The sequence below is a fragment of the Parasteatoda tepidariorum genome, chromosome 6 (assembly GCF_982258835.1).
Source record: "Parasteatoda tepidariorum strain Cologne lab strain chromosome 6, Ptep-v5.0, whole genome shotgun sequence".
In the NCBI taxonomy this organism is placed as follows: Eukaryota; Metazoa; Arthropoda; class Arachnida; order Araneae; family Theridiidae; genus Parasteatoda; species Parasteatoda tepidariorum.
The window spans coordinates 68,158,084-68,182,373 of record NC_141760.1 but is presented as its reverse complement, the minus strand read 5'-3'; the positions used below and the strand labels follow the sequence as shown (position 1 = coordinate 68,182,373).

General features: G+C 29.6%; 1 protein-coding gene across 1 annotated transcript in view; it reads left to right on the top strand.

The window, feature by feature from the left end:
• The first annotated feature begins 1,409 nt into the window (after positions 1–1,409).
• LOC107452856 (nephrin) overlaps positions 1,410–24,290 on the top strand; it is a 61,795-nt gene continuing 38,914 nt past the window's right edge. Inside the window, exon 1 of the mRNA XM_016069478.4 lies at positions 1,410–1,942. Coding sequence (XP_015924964.2) covers positions 1,885–1,942 — 58 coding nt within the window. The 5' untranslated portion in view covers positions 1,410–1,884. The remainder of the gene's footprint in view (positions 1,943–24,290) is intronic.

Below are 24,290 nucleotides of genomic sequence, written 5' to 3'. Positions count from 1 at the left end.
TAAACTAATTAAATTATTAGCATCTATCCTACTAAGCAATATGAAGTTAAAATAAGATCTGTACTGGAACAGCAGTAACTTTCCTGTAGACTTAAATGAACTTAATTATATTTATTTATGTTTCGCTATCTAAAAACTCAAGTTACTGCAATCAAACAATCCACACATTGAAAGAATCGATCACCAATCACTTAAAAAACTACAATCGAATAATTTAACCTTTTATAAATAGGGAAATTAACATAATCTCATTTATTTACATTTTAATATCTAAAGAATCAAGTCAATAAATACAAACAAACAATTAAAACATTATTTGATAGATTTACTGACTTTAGTCTTTATTGTCTAAATAATAAAGAATTTGTATTAAAGCCATAATGTACTGTGCTATAATATTATAACTAACTATAAGTAAACAACCTAAAACATCAGTTACTCTCTTTTCTCCAAATAATAATAAACGTTACTCCCTTTTCTCCAAATATTTAATAAATGTTAGGAATTCCAAGTAAACTTTCACACAACGTACACATGAATTGGCTTATGGAACATTTTTTTCTTTGTGAAATTATAAAAAGGAAAAATGTGAACTTTATAGATGCGGAAACATATAATGGACACATTATCATCAGTACGCAATTAAAACTTTCATACCTGTATTAAATTAGTACAACTGTTAAAAAATTCAAATTTTTAAATATTATAGAATTATTACTAGCATTATTTTTCAAATTAAATTGGATTATCAATAAAAGTACAATGCGTGTCTAAACTACATTCAATAATCTAAACAACCAGAGCATAACACATAAAACTAATTTTTTTTTCTCTACAGTGATCTTCAATCGATGTTAGAACTTCCAATTAAACTTTCACGCCATGTACGCATATGTGGGATCATACAACTCTTTCTTTTCCTTGTCAAATAATAAAAAGAATTTAAAGATATGGAAACATATAATGATTACATTACCATTTTATTTAAAACATTTATTCATGTATTAAGTAGATACAACTGTTAAAAAATAGTAATTGCAAAACATTATACAAATATCAGACTTAAGTTTTGTCAAATGATGTTCCACATTAAAATGGATTATCCATTTAAGACGCTTATTTATAAGAAAGTTATATTTATTCAAACTTAGTAAGCTGCTTACATATAAATATTTTTATGATAATTAATAAACCAAATTAAAGCAAATAGCTTAGAAAGCTTAAGCCAATGACTTTTAAAAATATATATTTAGAATTAATAATTTTTCCAAGGAAGCTGAAACAGTATTTGTACTTTAAACAGGAGAAGGGAATAGAACGAAAAATCTCATTTTCTCGATACTTGTAGCAATATTTTCAACAAGCTTAAGTCAAAATGAATTACGCTTTCGTCGTATGGGGGCGCTAGTGAAACTGCATCCGTAAAGCCTGAGATTTCAGTTTCCCTGTCAACCTGGAGGAATCAGCATCTCTTCTTCCTTAGAAAATTTGGTGCCAAGAATGATTCTGAGAGTATAGAGGAACAAATCAATGACTCAAAGTGAATGCTATAGAATGATGGGTTGGGAATAAACTTTAAGTCACTCACTCTTTAATTGCCTTTTTTTGCATCATCTTCTGTAAATTATTTTCAAAAACTGTTTCATATTGTTTTAACGAAATTTCTTAAAAAAAGTAAAGTTATAAAGGAATACCTTATGATTAAAAAACTTCAATGGGATATAGAGACTAATAAAGTAAAGAAATAATTCGAAAATAAACTTCAATCCAAGTTAATGCATGCGGGATGAACTGATTTTTCGAGGATATGATATTTGTGCAAACTTTTGATATTTTGAAACATAAATTGTGAGTTGGGATAAGTAAGGAAGTAATCGGAGAATTATGTTTATTATATTGATATTTTCCACATTATTGCGATTTGGAGTGTCTTTTGGAAAAGGTGAGTAAAAAATTTGAACATAAATTTATCTCTCGTAACTCATACATTTACAATTATTATACACTAGCAAATGTTTACCTCAGCATAATCAAAAAATATAAATATTTATTTCTGAATAGTTTAGTTCTAAATGGCGAACATGCACAAAGCCTTATATGCAAAACTTAGTTACAGTGCAAGTCACCGTCAAAATAAATAATTAGACATAATTTCCGATTAAGTTTAGTTTATTATGATTTGCATTAGTACGAAATAAAATATTCAATCACAGAACGATTATATGTAGCTACAATATTTGCTATAGCAACTGGGAAGCGGCAAAGTTTCAAACAAAGTTTTACAAGTGGTGGCATTGAATTTAATTTTCAAAGCCACCTTGAATTATATATACATAAATTTCGCAAGAATCAAAGTGCACAGAAATAGATTTTTAATAATGTAGAAAGTACGGTACTTGAAAAGTTATGGCATTTGATTTAGGTTCTATGCACATAACTTTTATAAGTATGCATAGAAGTTTGAAACACGATAAAAATGTCTACGTAAAATGAAAATAAATTAAATTTATAATAAAAATTTAGAGTTAAGAATTTATTCCACATCAAACGATAAAAATATAAATACATAATAACATTTTACAGTCTCTGAATTAGTTGTATTTAAAGTATTTTTTAAAACATGCTCGATGATTAATAAAATATTTTCAATATTTATTTATCTTTCATTTCAATATTCGAACAAAATGAAAATAATAATTCATTTTGCCGTTGATTGAATTTAAAGTAAAAAGAGTAATATATATATTATTTTTAATTAATATGATTTTTCTGAACTGTCTCTAAAAAGTTACAGAGTGCAATGCTTGGTAAATATGTCTGAAAAGAAGACGCTTTCTTATTGTCTCGTAAATATTGTCTACGAGTGATATTCATTAATTTGGATTTTTAACAGAGCTATTTATATCATTAATATTTTTAAAATATTTAATCGATTTTGTAGAACCTATGCTTTTTTAATAAACTAATAAATTAGTAATCGGTAATTTTAAATAAAATATTAATCGACATTAATTATTAAAGATACTACCTAAGGAAACGGCAAGTGAGGATCCATTAGCCTCCCAAAATCTCATATTAGAGATAGTGAAATTTAGAAAAGCGTCATTAAAGTCATAACAAGTTAAAGTCATTAGTCACGAGGTCATTAAAGTCGTAAGTCATGGGGTTACTATATAATGTAAATCATTTGCTTAATCTTAATACCAGTTAACTTTGCTGTAAATTTAAACCGATAGTCTAAAGTTACAGGTAATTGTAATTATTACTTATTATATTTTTACACATTATTTTATGACTGGTACTCTCGACTTTTATGACCTCAAAAAATTTGGTTACGCTAAACGTAAACGTGATTCGGAAACCATATTCGTAGAGTTACCATATTCTACCATACCATTTACTATGTTCTTGGAGTTCTTAATTTCTTTTATTATATGATACTATGGAAAGCACAGAAGCCTAGAGTATTACCATATAATTAAATTAAAGCAATTAATTTACAGATTAATTTACAGACGGGTTTAATTTACAGATATTATATTATGACGTTGAAGCGATTATTTTTTTAAAAGGTGTGGAGGGCAATATTGCATTATATCAAGTAAACCTCTTTTGTTGCTGAAAATTTTATTTAAGTTTAAACAACGCATAATTTAAACGAATTTGTATATTTCCTTTCGGGTATAGCTATGGTTTCATTTGTTTTTCAAAATCCTTAAAAAAATTTATTTTCTTAAAATTAAGCATGTAATCATTTCCTAAAATTCTTTGGAGTGAATACTTTGAGGGTGTTGAAAACAATGTTAATTAAGATGTAAATATTCATAGGAGTTAACTACAGCAGGAAAAATGCTTTTAGGTTTAGAGCAGAATTTACTTTGATAACATTTGTTATAATTTTTAATATATGTATCATTTCTTTGAAAAATTGGTCTTTTTTCTTTACTTTTTCATAGAACGTAATTAACAGCATTGGACTTCACTTTCAAATCGCCGTTTTTTTATTTCCCAAGAAATTATAAAGTAAAATTATTCTTATGATTCAGATACGGATTTACTGTTACGCATATGTGATTCTATTAAGATAAATAAATAACAATGAATGAAACAGGAAATATAAATAAATTGAAATATACTTACCCTATTTTTAATTCTATGCTACTATCCTGCATTTTACATGATTTAATGCGTCTTATTAAAACAGTGTTAAGAAATTCGATAAAGATCAACCATAACTTAAAGATGTGATTGATTCATATAATACTCATGTAATAAAGATAATAAAGATAAAGATTCATGTAATATTTTAGAGAGATTATTTAAGAGAGGTTAGGTAAATGCGTATTCAGATTCTTTAAATCTAAAAATTCCGTATTCAACCAGTAATGATTAAAAGTTTCAGGTGTTATTACTCGTGAACGATTTAATTTACGCTAATCATTAATAACGCTATGCACAATTACTTTTGTTCTTTTAAGGAAAAGAAATCTAAGGTTTTAGCTGTTTAAGTACTAAAAAAACTTGCCAACTTAATTTTAATAATATTGAAATTAGGATCACTCAAACACAATTCAATGATTAGAATAGAACAAACAAATATTCAAACAACAATTTTAATAAATGAAATTAAGCGAAAAATATTTAAAAAAAGTTTCGCTTAGGTAAAAGAAATATAATTTTAAATTTAATTTAAAACTTATGATTATATTGTGTTAGATAATAGAAAAAGAGGAATGAAAAAAATGGTCATCATAAATTTATAGGTATATTTCATTTCATGAATTCACAACTATTATTGATGCTTAAAAACGTCCCACGAGTTTCATGTTCTATTTTTTGGACACTACACAAATAAAAATAACAGAACGATTTCTAAATTGATTCGTAATGATAATAGAAAAAAAAAATAATGTAAGAAGGCTGAAATGTGGTATTAATGCGTTGCGTGAGAAATTTTGTGTAATCATCAGTTGCACTGTCACATATTCCAGCAAATTTTACCGTTCTCATAAACTTGCGTGTAGGTTTGAAGACAGTAAATCACGCGTTTTCTACACGCGATTGCTCTTCCAAGGATTTCAATTAACTCTAAGCATTTGCAAATATAATTAATATATATCAGTATCAAAAAATAAAATGTAGCAGATAAAAATATTATTAATTATAATACAATGTCTGAAAAATATTTTTATAGGTTTCGCATTCATTAGTGATTTTTCGTTCTATTCATTCCTCGAATTATAAACTTCGAGATAATACTCCACCCATAAAGATCGATATAATGAGATCTTTCCTGAGTATAATAAAACTGCGGCCAATTTTTATGATAAATTGCGGCTGTAATTAGTTGGAAATTGGGAGGGTGTAGCAGCAGTAAAAACTGAAAGAATTTCCTTCTTGAAGACTTCGTTAGATCCAGTCTTTCTTTAGAAGTTCGAAAATCATGTCAGCGACTACTATAATGAAAGATTTATGACGAAATTAGTTTAAATTTTGTAAAAAAAGGCATTGTACGTTGAATACTTTCCAAATTAATGGCTCTTTTGAACATTATTTTATAAAATTTATTAACAATGGACTGCAACATTTTAAAGTCAAATAAATCAGTGTCTAACAAAAATAGACAGAAACTAATATTCAATATCTAAGAATAACAATAATAGATTATAATTCAGTAAAATAAACTAATTATTTATATTCATCCATAATGTGAATTTCATATTATTTTCTTCAGCATAGAAATAGACTTCTTTTTTTGTAAATATCTTGGGCTAACTCAGCTGTTACCACAAGAACTCTGTTAAAACTGATATATTTTTTCAAACCAAAACCTATTGAGAATGTGTTGGATTACTCAGATTTTAATAAATGTTTGGAACTTTTGAACACTTCACAGAGCAAGATAATCTCAAAAATGACTCCCTCTAGCATGAAAATAGTGTCATCCAACATTCTAATATTCCCTCCAACATTCTAATATTTCCAATAAAATAAATGAATATTTTCCCTTCAATCTTTCGGGTTAAGTAATTTAAAAATTGCTCTTTAAATATTTCCAAAACTTACTTAATATTTTTATTATATAACAAATCACTAAAAATGACTGAACAACTGAAAAATGACTTTCAATTTAGAATTTAGCTTGCTCCTTAAAATGTGAAAAGAAATAGTTTAATAAAAAGCAGAAATTAATTAACTGAGATAAATAAAATTATGTAAGTTGTTTCCTTCAGTTTATTGAAATCAAATATCCGAAATTCAGAAATATAATAAGAGCGCTGTACTTAAATAATATAAATTTCGAACATCAGATAAACTTTTATTACTAGCAATTAAAAATCAAATTATATTTTTAAATTATTCAACTAATGAAATTTATCTTCAAATTAAGTTGAAGTTACTTCACGAAACTTTAACTATGTAATGGTTATTTTATTTAAACAAACATTATCCCCATTCTTAATAATATTTGAAATAATTTTGTTTCCATGTTTCAAGCATTTTTTAAATCATTAAGAAAAATTCTAAATCTTACCTGAAAATTATCCAGTCTTATCTTCCATGTCCTTATCGATAATGCATCTGCATCTTCTAGATATTCGTAAAACTCAATTTTTATAGTTCAACAATTTTCATTGTTCATCAATCTTTCAAGATTAGCTATTTTCGGCTTTAATGGACCTTTTTTTACTATTTTAAACTACTAAGAACAATCAAAGGTCTGCAATTATAAATTTACAAAATTTCTTTTTTCAGCTGAAGCAAAATGAGAATAAATGTTAGTATATAAACTTAAAACGGTGACAAAATCATGCCAGTCGATGCGGAACATAGGCGTCAACGAAGAAGAAAACCGTCGCGGTGCCTTTTATTTGAGAACAAATCAAATGCGTGTTTAAGAAAATGAACACTGCTTTAAATGCGCTTCTAAGAAAATTGTCGCAGCTCAAAACTCATGGTTAAGAAAATCAACGCAGCTCCAAAACCCCAACCTAAATTTTATAACTAATTGTTAAATTTTGTTCTTATTTATCTTACTGTTTTTAACACTAAATATAATCATTACGGGGCAAAATCCCAGACGCGGTTTTCCAATCCTGTTTTGCAAAGCACTCTCCTGTTTGGCACTTACCTAAATAAATAAAAAGTAATTCTTGAATTTTTTTTTTAGCTCAGGTAACAAATTTTAAAAGAAATAAAAGCTTGCATTATAGTTGCAACAACCTATAACTAAGAAAAAAATCTCCAAAAAGAGGGCTCGTCGTTAAAAATCGCTGGATTGTAAATTAGCATCCCATAGGGGTTGAGATGTCTGGGCATATTACAGTTGTAACTTTGTAAGAAATCTCGTCGGATTCAGTACACTGAACAATAAAATGGCTTTTAAAAGTCTAAATTCGAACAGTGAAAGTTAAATATCAATATTATCAATTTATTCTATCCCTAACGACATTGTAAGAAAATTGTTAACATACAATTTTAAAAAAATATACTATTCGTGATGTAAGAAAACTAACGATATAACATTACGAATTTATTTTGATTCGTTAGTTTATTTTTTAGAAAAAGAGCACTTTTCATAAAAAAAAGTTTGAAATACAGAATCAAATGCTATGCCTATTTTCTTAAACACGATTTTTTTTTCTGTGTCCATTTTCATAAACACGCATATTTTGAGCTGTGTCTTTCTTTCTTTAAAATACATTTAGTGTTTTGTCCAATTTTTAAACTTGTATTTAGAACAGCGTCCATTTTCTTAAGCACGCATTTTGAGCTGTGTCCAGTTTAAAAAGTTCATAGACAAAAATATTTTTCTTGTCTTTTAAATCCAATCGGTGATTAAGTGAAAATTTCAAAATAAGGTTTCCGCATAGTAGTTTCGCAGGACTTTAGAAAACAATCATATATTTAGGTTTTACGTTCGTTTATTTGCTTCCTCTTGAATCTCGTTTTTTTTACAAAGGTGTTTTTATGATCTATTAAAATTTTTTTGAGAGAAAGGTGTGTATTTTCATTATATTGTTTCCTTGAAAAAAGGTTTTCGCTTTGTATTTCTGTTTCCCCAATCATGACAACCAGCACAAATAAGGTTCACAACTCATATTTTTTTAATCTAAATGACAAAATTTTTAAAAAAAAACAGCTTTAAAATCATTTTTTATTCCGTTAGGATAAAAAGTTTAAAATAGCAATATTTTTGTTGTATTGAAAAAAGGTTTTTAGGGTAAACGCTTTCGCGACAGCAAAATAAAAATTCAGATGCAAGATTGCTGTTTAGCTACATACTTTCTGAGAATTAAATCTCAGCAAATATTTTCAGGAATACTTTAATGCTCGTACAGGAGTAAGTAATATATTGTGTTTATTTTTTTAAAAAAAAATTCAAAATTATTAGTAAATAAACGTATGATAATTTTAATTTAGTTTCCACCAATAGTGTTTTACAATACACTACCAGCACACCTTTGTTATATTCATTTCCTGTGCATGATTTAAATTTGAGTTTAATCACTTTACTGAAAATTTTATTTTATTTAAGAAACTTTATTTTGTCATTTTTTATCTTAAAAAGAAAAGTCTGGTTGTAAAATGATAAAATTTTTTTGAGCCTTTAAATAACAGTCTTTAAATTTTAAATATATTTATATTAAGCGCATAAGTTTTGTTAATTCAAATTTCGTATTAAGTTCACCAATTTATTAAAGATATGATTAAACGTTATTTAATAATTATTAAAAATATTAGCAGTGTTGCGTACATGTTATCGATTTTCAACTTCCACACATTTGCTGTTCAATACATTTAAACATCAGTAACATAGCCTGTTACTACAAATGATATACATTCTTTTTTGCACAAGTTAGAAATGCTGAAAAAAATATTTGAAATTTTTCTGAAATAAGTAAATGTCCGCATATAATAGTTTTGCTATTCAAAAAATACGCAGTTTAAGTAAAAATATTCTTCCAAAAGCAATTTAGAACTTTAAGCCCTCAGCGTTTTGAAAAAATAAGTGTTTTTAAAATCTTTTTGTGGCAGACCATTAGCCGAGAAACGCTTGACTTAAGCTAAACTTTTGAAACTTCAGAGGATAAAATCTGTACCGTTCTAGGCAAGTTCTTAATGTTTATTTTTCTTTATAAAATATTTTGAATTTCACCCACAGTAGAAGAAATTGAAAATTTATGTTAAAAATTTTTCTTCTCTTAGTTCAGAGACTTTTTTTCGAATTTTAAAGAATCATTAACGCAAGTAAATTCTATAACCAGAAGAAAACTTTAATAAAAAATGTACATTTCTATAAATTATAGATTAAAACATTGTATAAGTTTGAATTTTTTATTTTTTGATTTGATAAATATTTTATTGACATTTTTATTTCGATATCTACTTTTAGCTTACGTTTCTTATAAGAATTAAAAAAAATATCAGCATGTAAATTACACTAGAAGAACATTACATTACTGTTTTGCTTATTTATTGCAGTTTTCTTTGCTTAGTTAACTCAGTGACGAAAGTGAAACTTAAAAGTTAGATATTCCTTCTTCTGAAATTGGCTTGGAATCCAGTAATTTGTAAATTTTGAACTTTATGTGATTGTTCGAGCCTTTACTTCTTTTCTTTATTTTTAACAAAATAAGTTCTCTAAAAGATAACAGCTCAGATTTTGGAGTTAAAGTATTTTATTTTGTCATAAAGTCGACACACAATATGCACTGCTTGACGATTTCTAAGGAACAACTGATTTATGAAAAATGACGTTCCCGACGACCCACCAGTATCCATAAAATCATCAAGTGCAGAGGGCGTGGTAAAGCATTACCCGTTATATGAACAAAGTGAAGTGTATACAAGCTCTTCATTAATTCGAAAATTCACGCTGTTAGGTGTTAAACCAGCATAGCTCAGTAGGTTGTTAAGCTTATTTCTGTGAAATTCAGGGTGGTGTTACAATAATTAAGTTCTAAATATCAGCAAGATATCATTTGAGTTTATGATAGTGGGAGAGCAGTTAAACGACTGGAAACAAGTTAAAGTGTCAATACTGTGGCCTCAGTAATTGGAATAACAACAAGTGTCAGTTCGCGATTGGGAAAAAGCCGCTGAAGCTGCATACCGGTGACTGTGGTAGAAACACCACACAAGACGATCGATATATATCCTGTTAGCACAAAGTTTTAATTTTATTAAAGTTTAAAAAGAAAATGATTGGCCACTAGATGGCAGTAGCAATTACGTGTAGAGAGAGCGTAGAGGTGCGCGCGAAATGAGCCTGATGTAAAGAATGATACAATTACTGATGTCTGTAAATATTGTTTGTAAATAAATTATTAATATGCTAAAATAATCAAGCTCTTACTTCCTCCTACCCCCCAACTTGCCCGAACCGAGCTACTCGATACCTGACAAATTATATGATTCCAATAAAATTCAGAAGCGGGATTACCACAAACCGGGATTCCCCGCAACGCTATCAGGTAGGCGATTTTGAATTATTTCGTTTTAAGTATTCAAATGTGTAGTATAAAAAACGTATTGTTAAGTAGTAAACGATTTTGAGAATTATAAGTATAAAGTATTTTCTTAATTTCGTTTCAACGAAGTAATTAAATAGAAGTAATTTCGTTTTCGAGGATGAATGTACTAAACTTTCGTTATTGATAAAATATTTCCATGTATTAAGTATTTAAGTATCATAATTTACGAAGCATGGCCTTTTGGGGGAAGGCAAAAAAAGTAGATTTAATAGAATTAGCATCGGAGTTAGGTCTTTCGGTACCAGAAGATGCTAAAATAATTGATTTAAAACGTATTATAACCGAATCGGAATCATACGATGAAGAATTTAGTAAGAGCTTACTAAGTAGAATTTCGGAAGATAGAGTAGCATCAGAAATAGCAGCCAAAACATTGGCAGACCGCGAGTATGATCTTGAACGTCTACGCATAGAAAGTAGGGCTCAAAACGTAAACATTTCGGATTTAAGTAGTAACGAGGAAAGTAAAAACGTAAACACAGATTTTAGAAAGTTAATGCACGAATATAAGATCAAAGATGGAGATATAAATTTTTATTTAGTTTTATTTGAACGGCAGGCGCGACGTATTGGTTTAAGTGAAGAGTATTGGGTATCACAATTATTGGGACTACTCCCTTATGAAATTACGCAACTAATCGCGCGTGAAAACGAAGATAATGCAAATAATTATAAGTATGTGAAATCCTTATTGCTTAAGAGATATAAGTTAAGCGCTGATAAGTTCAGATTTAAATTTTTAAATCATGTTAAAAATCCAGAAGGTACATGGAAGGATTATTCTTTTGAATTACAAAACTATTTTGAAGAGTGGATAACGGGTCTCGAAATATCGGACTTCAATAGTTTAAAGAATTTGATTATTACTGAACAATTGAAAAAACAAGTAAATTCAACAACGCGGGAACATTTTGTGGACGAATGGCCTAAATTTAATAAACCAGATCAATTAGCAGATAAATTAGATAATTATGATAATGTGCGATCGATTAACAGTTATAAATTAAGAAACTCATCAAATTTTTATTCTCGTGGTGATAAATTTCAGGCGGAAAAGAAATCAATTCCGTTTAGTGAAAACAAAAGTATAAATCGAAAAAAGTATGTAAGCTCGGATATCCGAAATGAGAAAGGGGAATATAAATGTTTCAACTGTAATGATTATGGCCATATATCTCGTGATTGCCCGGCACCTAAAACTATTGCTTATTGTAAGAAATGTAAAAAGCAAGGTCATTCTCTTCGAACGTGTAAATTTGAAACCGAACAAAAGCGAGAAGGGAATAATTTATCCGTTAGTCAAAACAACTCGGATTCAAGTGCATCATTGGCGCCTACGAATTATTTGAAAGATGCTTATATTTATGGTAATAAGATGACGGCTTTAATTGATACAGGAAGTAGTAGTTGTCTTTTGAAAGACAGTATCGCTTTAAAAATGAATCTGGACTTGCAACCAGATAACAGTGATTTATTTGGTTTTGGTAATCAAAATAATCCAGTTACGAAATCTATAGGTAAAGCTGTAGTAAATATTCGGGTGGATGACGTAATAGGGAAATGTATTACTTTATTAATTGTTAAGGATGATTCACAACCGTGTGATTTAATTTTAGGAAGAACATGGCTAGACTTACCTTACATTGCTTTTGTGCGTATTAGAGGTAATTTAAAATTTGGATACGCATATAATGACGTTTTTTCTGAAATTCAAGTAGATATGAATAAAAATGCGGTCAAATTGAAAACAGTAAACGAAGCAGAAATCGAAAGTAAATCAATTAATTTAATTAGGGCAAAAGTCGAAGAAAGCGAAAACTCGATTCTTAATGGGACAATTTTAGTAAAAAGTATAGGCCAGAATTTTGATTCAATTCTTGAGGTAGTTAACGGTGAAACGATTGTACCGGTTGTAAATAAGGAAGAATTTAACTTAAAAATTAGGAAAGATCAGTGCTTAGATAGGGGAATGGAGGTAAGTGAGGAAAGCTTAATGCTGTCTAATAAAGTGGAAATTGATAGTCAAAAAGTAGAAGTAAATACAATTAACAAGGAGAAGTCTCCTATTTTAATGACGGACATTAATTTTGACGAATCATTGGAAAGTATTAAAAGATTTGAACTTTTAAGTTTATTAAATAAATATCGTGACTGTTTTGCTTTAAACGTAAGTGAGTTAGGCTGCACGAATTTATGCAAAATGGACATTAAAGAAATAGAGGGCAGTAAGCCAATTTTTCAGAAACCATATAAAACCAATTCCGAAGAAAGAAAACAAATAAAAGAAATAGTCTCTGAATGGAAGAAGTATGGAATAGTGTCAGACACAAGATCGCCATATTCCAGTCCTGTATTATTAGTTAAGAAAAAAACAGGAGAACAACGATTAGTTATAGATTTTAGGAAATTGAACTCTCAGACTGTTAAGGATAAATTTCCTTTACCCAAAATTGATGACATTTTAGAATGTCTTGGAGGAAGCCAGTTTTACACGACTCTAGATTTAGCTAGTGGATATCTACAATTGCCATTAACAGAAGAAGCAAAATTGAAAACGGCTTTCATAACTCCAGACGATACTGGTCAATTTGAGCGAATGATTTTCGGATTGGCAAATGCACCAGCAGAGTTCCAAAGACTAATGAATATTGTTTTGGGTCCATTGTTCAACAAAAAAGTACTCTGTTATTTAGATGATATCTTGATTCCAGCCAAAACATGGACTGAAATGATACAGAAACTTACTGAAGTATTTGAGTGCTTAAGAAGAGCCAATTTGACTTTAAAACTACCAAAATGTGAATTTGGAAAGTTACAGACTGAATTTCTTGGTTTTATACTTAGTAGAGATGGTTTGAAACCTGGACCACGTAAAGTAGCAGCTATTGAAAAATTTCCAGTTCCAAAAAATATGCATGACATCCAAAGATTTTTAGGACTTACTAGTTTCTTTAGAAGATTTGTTCCAAAGTATTCTCTCAAAGCAGCACCATTATCTGAACTTACAAAAAAGGATGTAAAGTTTGTTTGGACAAGAAAGCAAAGCGAGGCTTTCGAGGAACTTAAAAGTAATCTTATTAAAGCGCCTATTCTAGCTCATTATGATCCACAAAGTGAAACTGAAGTACATTGCGACGCTAGTTCTATTGGATTGGCCGGAATATTGTTTCAGCGAGATAGTAAAAAGAATTGGAGAATGGTGTATTGCGTTAGTAAGAAAACTACGGAAACTGAACAAAAATATCATTCAAGTAAATTAGAGTTGATGTCAATTGTGTGGACATTAGACAGATTAAGGCAGTTTTTGATAGGAATAAAGTTTACAATCGTTACAGACTGTCAAGCAATAGTGTATTTAAACGCTAAAAAGTCATCAAATCCTCAAATGGCAAGATGGTTTAACCTAATGCAAGAATATGATTTTGAGATCCGACACAGATCAGGTGAACGAATGAAGCACGTTGATGCGCTAAGCAGAGCAGCTGTTGAAGAGCCAGAAGACACTTTGAACACTCTTATTGAGAGAAAATTTGAAGTTTGTGTTACCTTGACTACAGACGAGCAAGTTTTGATGATGCAAAATTCAGACATTGAACTGCGTAAATTAATAGAGATATTCAAGAAAAATTGTGATGATAGATGCGAAGCTGAAAAAAGAATGATCGAAGGATATGTTTACAAGCAGAATAAGATTTATAGAAAACACAAGGTTAAAGATAAAGAAATTTTATTATATGTAATATCCAAGGCAACGAGGAAAAGTATAGTAGTCAGATCCCACGATCTCATGGGACATTTTTCAGTTGATCGAACTGTTAGTAAAATAAAAGAATTATATTGGTTTGCCTCGATGAAGCGTTACGTAAGAAGACATATTTCAATGTGTTTTGAGTGTTTGCTGAATAAAGTACCAGGAGGGAAACAACAGGGATTTTTGAACCCAATTGCACCAGGGAAACGTCCGTTCTCTATCATTCACGTTGATCATTTAGGACCTTTTGTTAAAACTTGTAGAGGAAATCAAGAACTATTAGTAATAATAGATAATCTAACCAGATTTGTCAGAGTTACACCAGTGAGAAGTATTTCAACTCAAAATGTGCTGAAAGCTTTGCAGAATTTCATCAACGAATTTGGATTACCTGATAGGTTGATAAGTGATCGAGGGTCATGCTTTACTTCGCATCAATTTGAAGAGTTTTGTGCCACGAATGGAATTAAGCATACTCTAAACTCTACAAAGCATCCTCAAGGGAATGGTATGGTTGAACGAAGTCACAGAACCTTACTATCTACGATTTCTACAAGTATGGAAGATCCAAAACACAAAGATTGGGACTTGAAGGTGAAAGAGGCCGAACGTAATTTAAATAATGCAGTTAATAAAACGACCAACAAAACTCCATTCCAAATGCTACATGGTTACTCACCTAGATTTTATGATGGACGTATAAGTAAATTAGCAGATGACGAAGCTAAGGAATATAAGGATCCTGAAGAAGTGCGTGAAGAGGCGATTCAGATAATCGAAGAAAAGCAGAAAAAGATGAAATCATATTATGACAAAAAAAGATGTAAAACAATCAACTACGTTAAAGGTGAAATAGTGGTCATGAGGAAAACACCTCAAGCAACAGGTCAACCTTTGAAAACTCAGCCAAAATACAGGGGGCCATTGATAATAACACAAGTATTACCAGGTGACACCTACAGAGTAACTCAGTTACAAGAAAAGGAAAAGGGACACTTTTTCACAACTACCGCTCATGTGAGTCAATTAAAGCCTTGGAGAATTCATCCAGACTCTAGTGATTCCAGTGACACTGAACAAGAATTTTGAACTTTATGAACTTTCATTTAATTTAACTTTTATTATACTAAATTGAACTTTAAAAAAAAAATCATCGTTTTACAGTATAAATGTAGTGTATCACCCTGTACAAATAATTTCTTTTTATTTTTATAAGTAGGTTAGCAAAAGTAAGAAAGTTGTTTTTAATTTCTAAAATTTTGTAAACTGTGAAATTGAAATAGTTAGAAGAATTGTAAGTATGCATATTTTTTTATTTTTTGTCATATTTTGAAATAACTTGTATGTATTGTGTTGTGTTTAGTTTATTGATATTGTTTGTATTAATCAGGAGATTAATCGGTCAGTCTAGCCGAATGTTAGCACAAAGTTTTAATTTTATTAAAGTTTAAAAAGAAAATGATTGGCCACTAGATGGCAGTAGCAATTATGTGTAGAGAGAGCGTAGAGGTGCGCGCGAAATGAGCCTGATGTAAAGAATGATACAATTACTGATGTCTGTAAATATTGTTTGTAAATAAATTATTAATATGCTAAAATAATCAAGCTCTTACTTCCTCCTACCCCCCAACTTGCCCGAACCGAGCTACTCGATACCTGACAAAATATATGATTCCAATAATCCCTAGTGGCAAAAATGAACATGAGCAGAATTGGCACGCCTAGTAAGATGGCGGCAGCCCTTGCAACCACTCCCAAAATACAGATTTCTGACAGAAAAAATTCACACCGATTGAATCAAGTTGGTTTGTGTGCACGGAAGCCTGCTAGGTCACGACATCATCGTGAAAGATTACGCTTGTGTAAGGAACCTATTAGTTGTAGTAATCAACAATGGTCCAGAGTCATGCTCCACGATGAATCCTGTTTCACTATGACAAGTTATTCTGGCCACCAGTTAGTGTAGAGAGAGAGGGGGACACGCTATGTACAATAGTATGTTCATGACGTGATCGGTGTGGCCCATATGTGCTGGTGTGGGCAATGATCATTTACAATGAAAGAACACCGCTTCACATCTTTGAGTGAAGTAGGGCTACATCCCAACGTATAACAGAGAAATTATTCGGGATCATGTTCGTCTTTTAAGGGGTGCGGTATGTAAATAATTTTTGTTTATAAATGGCAATGTATGACCACACAAGAGCACTGTAATATCAGATACACTAGAAAATGAAGGTCTTTTCCGTATTCAATGACCTGCGTACTTCCCAGACCTGAATTCCATGGAACCAGCCTGGGATACATTTTGCAGGCGTGTTTCGTAAAGTACATGCCCTACCCAAACTGTGTAAGAGCTGATATACGCTTTGAGAGAGGAGTGGAACATTATTCCCCAAGGACACCCTGATAGTTTAGTAGACAGCATAAATATCCTATATAAAGCATGAATTAGAGTCAGAGGTGATCATGTATTTTACAAGATACTTATACCCGTTTCATTCTAGTAAGAAGATGCATTTTTCATTGCTGTTTGAAAATCTCTCATGGTGCTATTTTTTATACTTAATTTTCTTATTTTTCGAAGGGAAAATATTTGCACCATTTCGCATAATAATCAATGAAAATTGTCTCCACTAAATATGTACTTAGTTTCTTTTTTCATTGAATGTTTGTTATTAATTATTCAGACAAATGCAATTGTTCCTCAGCAATTGTCAAGCAAAGTAGTTAAATTTATTTTTTTTCAGTTTTTCATTCATAAACGCATAATTTATTTTAAAAAAAAGTTACTATAAGATATACTCTAGATTACAGAGACTATTTTTGAAAAACTGTTTAAGCTTTAAAATTTTCTAAAGTTGCGAAAATTGTATTCTTCCTTATAGCATATGGCACATCAAAATAGACATAATATGTGCTTCCTAGTATTTAAATTTGTTAAAAAGCTTAAAATTGTGTCGCGATCGGCGTACATACATATACACACTCACAGACGCACACACACACACACACACATATATATATATATATATATATATATATATATATATATATATATATATATATATATATATAATAACCACCATTTTTATTATACAAACTATTTACATTTACTGTTGCCAGATACAAAACTAGAAAAGTGATAGTCACAATAAAATCGGAGCGCCATCTAGGGGTTACTTACAACATACTCTCGGCCAGCGACCTTTATAGGCATGCCAACTCTTAGTACTTTTTCGATTCGTAATAAACAGAGCTTATAAATCGGTTTTTTAATTTCACCACTCGGACTTTTAATTGCACCACTTCTTTTAATTGCTCCACTCAAACTCCTTCACCATTTCTCTGATATATCTTCCACACTCACTCCAATTTCCATTGAATGATCTTTAATAAATACATGATCATTTGTTCGCAGATTTTTCTAATGACGTTTCCATTTAGCTTGTTCTTGGAATTATATTAGGTATTCCGTAGATCATCGTTTTCAAAATGCTTCAGATATTTGCGTTATATCTCTCATTTAAGGAGAAATTTTCACTAGGGACAATTGACTCTGTAATTTTCTTTAGAAATGTCCAAGTTTAAAATGAGACGGTGTAATTGCTTCGTAATCAACCGGATCATTTGATACAGCCATTAATGGATGCAAATTTAAACATGCTGCAATTTCAATTACATACGTTAAAAATGATTCAATTGATCGATTTTTCTGGTATTCATTGCTTTTACAACTACTTTCCACTAGTTACCATACTCTGGAGCTATAGGTGCTTTAAATGTCCATTAGATACTTTCATACGGTAGATAATTAACAAGTTCTTGGGACGTCAACCTTTTTTTACTCTTTATAGACGCCTACAGATTAGTACTATAATCACTGTGTAATTAATGACAGGGTTTCGCAAAAAAATTTAAAAGAATTGAATTTAGAGCGAAATTGACAAAACCAACGAAAAATGTTTTAAATGTTAAAATTTACCTTTGTTGAAATGTTTGACATTTCTAATGAAAAGAGGATGATTCTTCTGCCTGTAGTTGTTGAACATTTTTTCTTGATAAATATTTATTAGTTTTATTTTAATCTATTCACGATTTTCAAAGAAATCGTATATGATTAAAATGTTACTTCTAATATGTCTTATTCTTATACAATTTAAATTTTGGCTCGAAAGTACTTTAAATTTATGTTGATCGTGCATCTTCAGTTCATTTAGTCAAGTGCTTTGATTTGCCAATAAGTTGCTTTAGTATTTTTAAATAAATATTTGTATGAAGAAATCCTTAACTTGTTATAGAAAATGCCAATGCAATAAAGTGTTTTAGCTCATTAAGAACTCAATTTCTTACAACTATTCCCTTTTTATTATAATAAAATATTACTCCAAAAATGCAATAAATTTTTCTTACTTAATTGTTTAGTTTTTCCGCCATGTTATGCATCCTTTTTACCCGTTTGTTATTTTCAACTTTATATAAATAATAAGAATTTGCTCTTACTTCATATAAATTGCTTCATTTTAATATCAAAATAATAATCAACAAAACAAGGAGTATTAAAAATATATAAATAGAACCATAATAATCTGTATTATATTCTATACTTTGGAATGATATTTTTCAATAGGAAAATTCACTTTTTGTTTTGTTTTTTGATATAGATTTACATAACATTATAGACAACCAAAAATTCTAAAATAATGGCCATGAGTTTGGTTCGACTTTAAATGTTCGAAAAAATATCTGAAATTTAAATGAAACATTTTCTACGAAATGATTAATGATAAGACTTGCATTAAATTGCGTTAAATTTTATTATATAATGAAAAATAAAAATAAAATATATTTATACATCATCCTTTAAAAAAAAACAGAGAACAATAAGTATATTAGTATAAGACACAAATGGTGTACAGTCACATGTAATGAAATAATGTAGGTAATTGAAACATAAATTAATGTAATTATTTCAAAGCATAAGATATCTGATAATCAGGTCGTGGAAATTTTACTCGATGGTGTCTTAGATGATGAGCAAAAGGAAACCAGCTAATAAAATAGATTTTAGACATTGTAGAAGGTAAATAATTAATTGCTAAGTAAAATTTTAAAATGGGAACTTTTTGAATGAAAGGGAAAGGTGGCGGGGAAGATACCTATAGAGTGTCAAGAGCTGTTCTATTCTGTATATTATTACCTTTTCAAGCTTACAACAGAACCAATCTGTTAGAAGTCTTGCACTTTCATATTAAAAGTTGACAACTTGTTTAAATATAATGGTGTTTCTAAGAATTCTATGATATGATACAGGACATTCTTATCTATTGTGTGGAATTCGCTTCTGTCTTCCGTGCTAGGAATGAATTATACTTTTTTTCTACCTAATCTTCTCTTAAAATACTTTAGAGGAATTTATAAGACTTATTGTTGATTTTTTTAAATTTAATTTATTAATTAATTTTCACATTCAGTATAGTAGGAAAAAGCATGTAATTTTACAAATGCCTGAGAAATAGGAACAGATGACACAAGAGTTGCTGAAAAGTTTATAACTCATAAATTTAAATTTTTATTTATTTATTTATTTCTGGTGTTAATATTAAATTTTGGGAAGAAAAATGTCTCATTTCTATACACCAAATTGCAACATCATAAAGAACGTTATTGTTTAGCTTAAAGGTAACTTTGGTGATTAATGTAATATACAATTAAGAAACTGGTCTTATATATACCATAATATTTAGATAATTACAGGAATAAAGTTGATTGATTTGCTCATTAAATAAGCCCCCATATAATAAAAAGGATGAACACTAAGTCCCTTGTATTTGATATAAAATTACCTTATATCTAAAAAAAATATTTTTCTTATTTTATCACTAGATAAAAAATCAGAAGTTTCAGAGATTAAAATCTAGAGCGTTGCGAATGGTATGAGAATTTTATCAGGTGTTGCACAATGTACTCAATACGTAAACTTATGAACAAAAAAATGAGAGTTTGTAGTAAAGAATGAAGAAATTCAAGTAAGACAGAACTATCGGAAATCAATGAAACTCAAACAATATATTGGACATCGTCAGCATTTCATCTCAAAACTAAGGAATTATATTTTATTCGAAAAATTTCTAAGGCGAAAATATTTAATAAAACACTTTATACAATGTTGAATAAGAAAATAAAAAATAGTTACGGAGAGTGTAATATTTGAATGAATGAAATTTGTTTAATTTTTCATAAAGCATTATATTTACAGCTTAGCAAACATCGTGAAATTGACATTTTTACAAATTATTTGATATGCTGATATTTCAGGATTAATCAATCGCAAATTGTTCTTTTTTTTTTTTTTTTTTTTTTTTTTAACGGCAGGCACTGAACTTGCGTTCTTCGCCTAGGAAGATGCCGGAGTTGTTACTCATTTAACGTTACCCAGCGGGCACCTGTGAACCTAAGTCACGGAGGCGAGCAACATTACCCACGCCACACTGCCACATACCCGTTTATAGGGTGGAACACATTCACACATCACACAATAGAGAACACACACAGAGAGAAACATCCATGCCCTGAGCGGGATTCGAACCCGCAACCATTGGCTCCACAGTCAGGCACGCTGACCGCTCGGCCACCTGGCCGGCAGTCACAAATTGTCAACGTGAATTGAGCGTTCAGAGAAAACAAAAGCATGGTTTATTTTCACCTTTGTTACAATATGTGTAAAGTAATTTAAACTTATGAAATTTAATACCTAATTATAATATTTGATCTAAACCATACCCGATTTTTTTCAAAAAATTTATGCTTTAAAATTGCTTAGAAAAAAATTTAAATTTGTGAAAATCAATACTTTAATGATTTTTGTGTCTCTCACTCTCACCTATAATTTTCATTTGCATAAAATATATTTTTTGGAAGAAAATTGTATTCCTGAATTAACATATTTTTACTACACACTTTTTTTCTGAATTAACCGTGTAGTTTTATTTCCTTAAAGTATAGTTTTTCTTTTTTTGAAACAATTGCTGCCAATTTTGGCAAAATAATTTTTAGCTTTAGGTCATATAGACATTATTTTGGAAAGCTAAATTTGCAATTAAAGGTTTTTATACTAACATTTTTAGTTTTTACAAACAGTTTAGATTTATTTTTAAGTCTCAATGGCTGAAAATAGTAAAGAAGTAAATAAATAGAAAATAATCAACGTTTCGATTGGAATAGAAGCTCAAGTAAACGTAATAATCAAAATGGATGGTTGTCAGGATAACGTCACTGAAATTGTGTTTTTAAAATTTCAAGGTACCACATGGTACTTTACTTATAGTAACATTTTGCAACCTATTTCTATCAAATTAAAAATCAGTGGAAACTCCAGGAAAACCCTCTTGTGAAAAATTATGTATCTTCGATATCATATTGAAATCGATGAAGGTAACCCCTAAGGACGAACAAACTCCATTAACGTCCATTTTGCTGTGGATTTGAGAGTTTTCACTCCAGAAAGGCTTCACTATATTTTAAAAAATAACATTAAAAAAATTTTAAAAAAATAATATGCTCAAAAGAGCAAAATTAATATAAGAAAAATTTTGAGGGATCATAAGAAATTGCTCAACATTTGTTAATGCAAATGATGTTAAAATCTTCTCACCGTAGTGCTAATCATAAAAGAATTTCGCGGTTTTACTTTTCATGAATGCAAATGTATGTTAATTCCACCAAAATGTCCTCAAAGATGGTTAAATTGTCCCAATGTATGTTTCAGTAAATACCTTGTATGCTGGTTTGAGTATTAAATAAAAAGGCTACGAAGTTAAAAACATAGATAGTCCCTAATTCAAAAATAAGATAGCTGTTCAACACCATTCTAAAATTAAATAAAATAACATTAGATCACAACGTATGCATTATTTACACAGAGGAAATAATGTGGATGAAACTGCCTTATTATATAGTAATGACACACACGCCATCCAACAATGAAAAAGCCCCTAGTCCCATTTTTCAGGGCTAACTATTTTAAAGGCCATGTTTGAAAGACTCATAATTCAGACCCTGGTCAGATGACGTAGAAAACGCCAGAGCTGATATCCCTCTCTCCAAACTTCTACACTACAGCGACAGGTATTTTCAGTCACAATAGATGTATGGTGCACTTCCAGCGTGTTCACACCGGTTGTTTTCTCAGCTGTCATGATTTAAAGCACTACTCCTAACTCTCCAAATATATCATAAGTCTCTTGCATTCAAAATCAAAGTATACCGTATTTAAATAATTTTTCGGTTCGCATGGTAACCGTTTATAGGAAATTCAGGTTTGCAAAATTATAGCTCTTATTACCACACATTTGGTAGATAAGACAAAGTTGACAAGTAAATGTAACTGAATCAATGGTTTTTACGCCATGCTCTAAGGTATTATGATAATATTACCTAATTCTTATAACACTTTATAAATTTATATTTTTTGTTAGTTTTCTAAAATAATAATTACAAAAACGCTTCTGTTTAAAGTACCGAGCTTTTTTTACCATACTATGGTAGTTTTGACCTTTCTTTTATTTTCCTTGCAAAAAAATCCACCTTATACTTATTTGGATAATAAATAAAAATAATTCTATGCATAAATTTGTTTCATCACTCAAAAATGTATGTTTCATTTTTGTATGAATACACTTTACAGTTAAGAATTTTCCCCTGTGTTCTGTGCATACAATATTTCAAAGCATCTCTATGATTAATTCCCATAAAAGCTCAAATTGAAGGAAATTTTTTCAATCCTTTCTGTTATTAGAATTTCGATTAAAAATCTTGTTCTTTAAAATCTTTGTTTTTTCAAAGACATAGTTTTGTCTCAGGAATAATTTTACCGAAGAAGAGTTTAATTTAAAACTAAAAAGTTATTTTGCTATTCTTGAATTTATGAAATCAGTGAGAGACAGAAAACCTTCAGATTAATATAAAAGTTACCAGCAGTACTAGGATAAATATTTACAACAAGCTGTTATGGGATTTTTAGAATGCTTATATGATATTTAGTTCAGTGCATTGTCATTTTTTTTTTCAGAATTATTTCTTTAAAATCCAAAACTCATTATTTGTTTATGAACATATAAAAAAATGCTTTTTGCTGTGTATCATGCAATTTTAAAAAAAATAGTTAAGAAAGAAAATAAATAAATAATTATTTGGTTTCGAATTTTTTTTGCAAACTGTGGGGAGTTGTCAGTTTCGCTAAAACCAAAATCGATTATTAAAGCATCGAAATGTTGACTAGAGCTTTTGAGAGTGCTTACAAACTCCATAATACCCACTTGAATTATTAAGCATGTCTGAAAATTCTTAGGAACAGAAAACTTTCGAAAACTTTACTGATGAAAAATTTAGTTTTCTTGAAGAAGTGACAGGGTGGAGAGAATAGGGGTGGGGGTGAGTTAAAACAAGTGAGTGGAAACATTTGAGAAAATGTTTCGTTCTCCTGAGCCTGCATTAGATTTGCTTTTGTTGGTAAAAGTGAAAAAAAAATTATAATAAATAAATTATATAGGTTAATTGATAATTAATTAAAAATACCAGATTTTGATTATATTTTCTTCCTGATTGATTATGACATAGTTTATTGTCAGTTAATCGGAAAATCAATGAAAATATCAGGAAATGTTATTTGAAATTCCGATCAATGAGGAGATGTTAGGCAACTCAAATTTTCAGAAATACAAAACATGTGCCTACCATTTTTTAATTACTGTTTTGGGATAATCCTACTGACGCTCATTCTGAGAAATTTCCAATTTGCTAGAGCTATGTGCTGAATGATACGTAAATCTTTTTTTTTTATTTGAAAAAAAAATCAGCATTTAACATTATCAAATTTTCGACCAATTCTAGGCTTGCTAAATTGCTCAAAGTCTAACTTGACCCTTTGACGTCACTGCAAAGCTACTTTCAATCGTTTACTAACAGCTGCAAGCAGAATTTATTGTATTGCCAGATTGTTT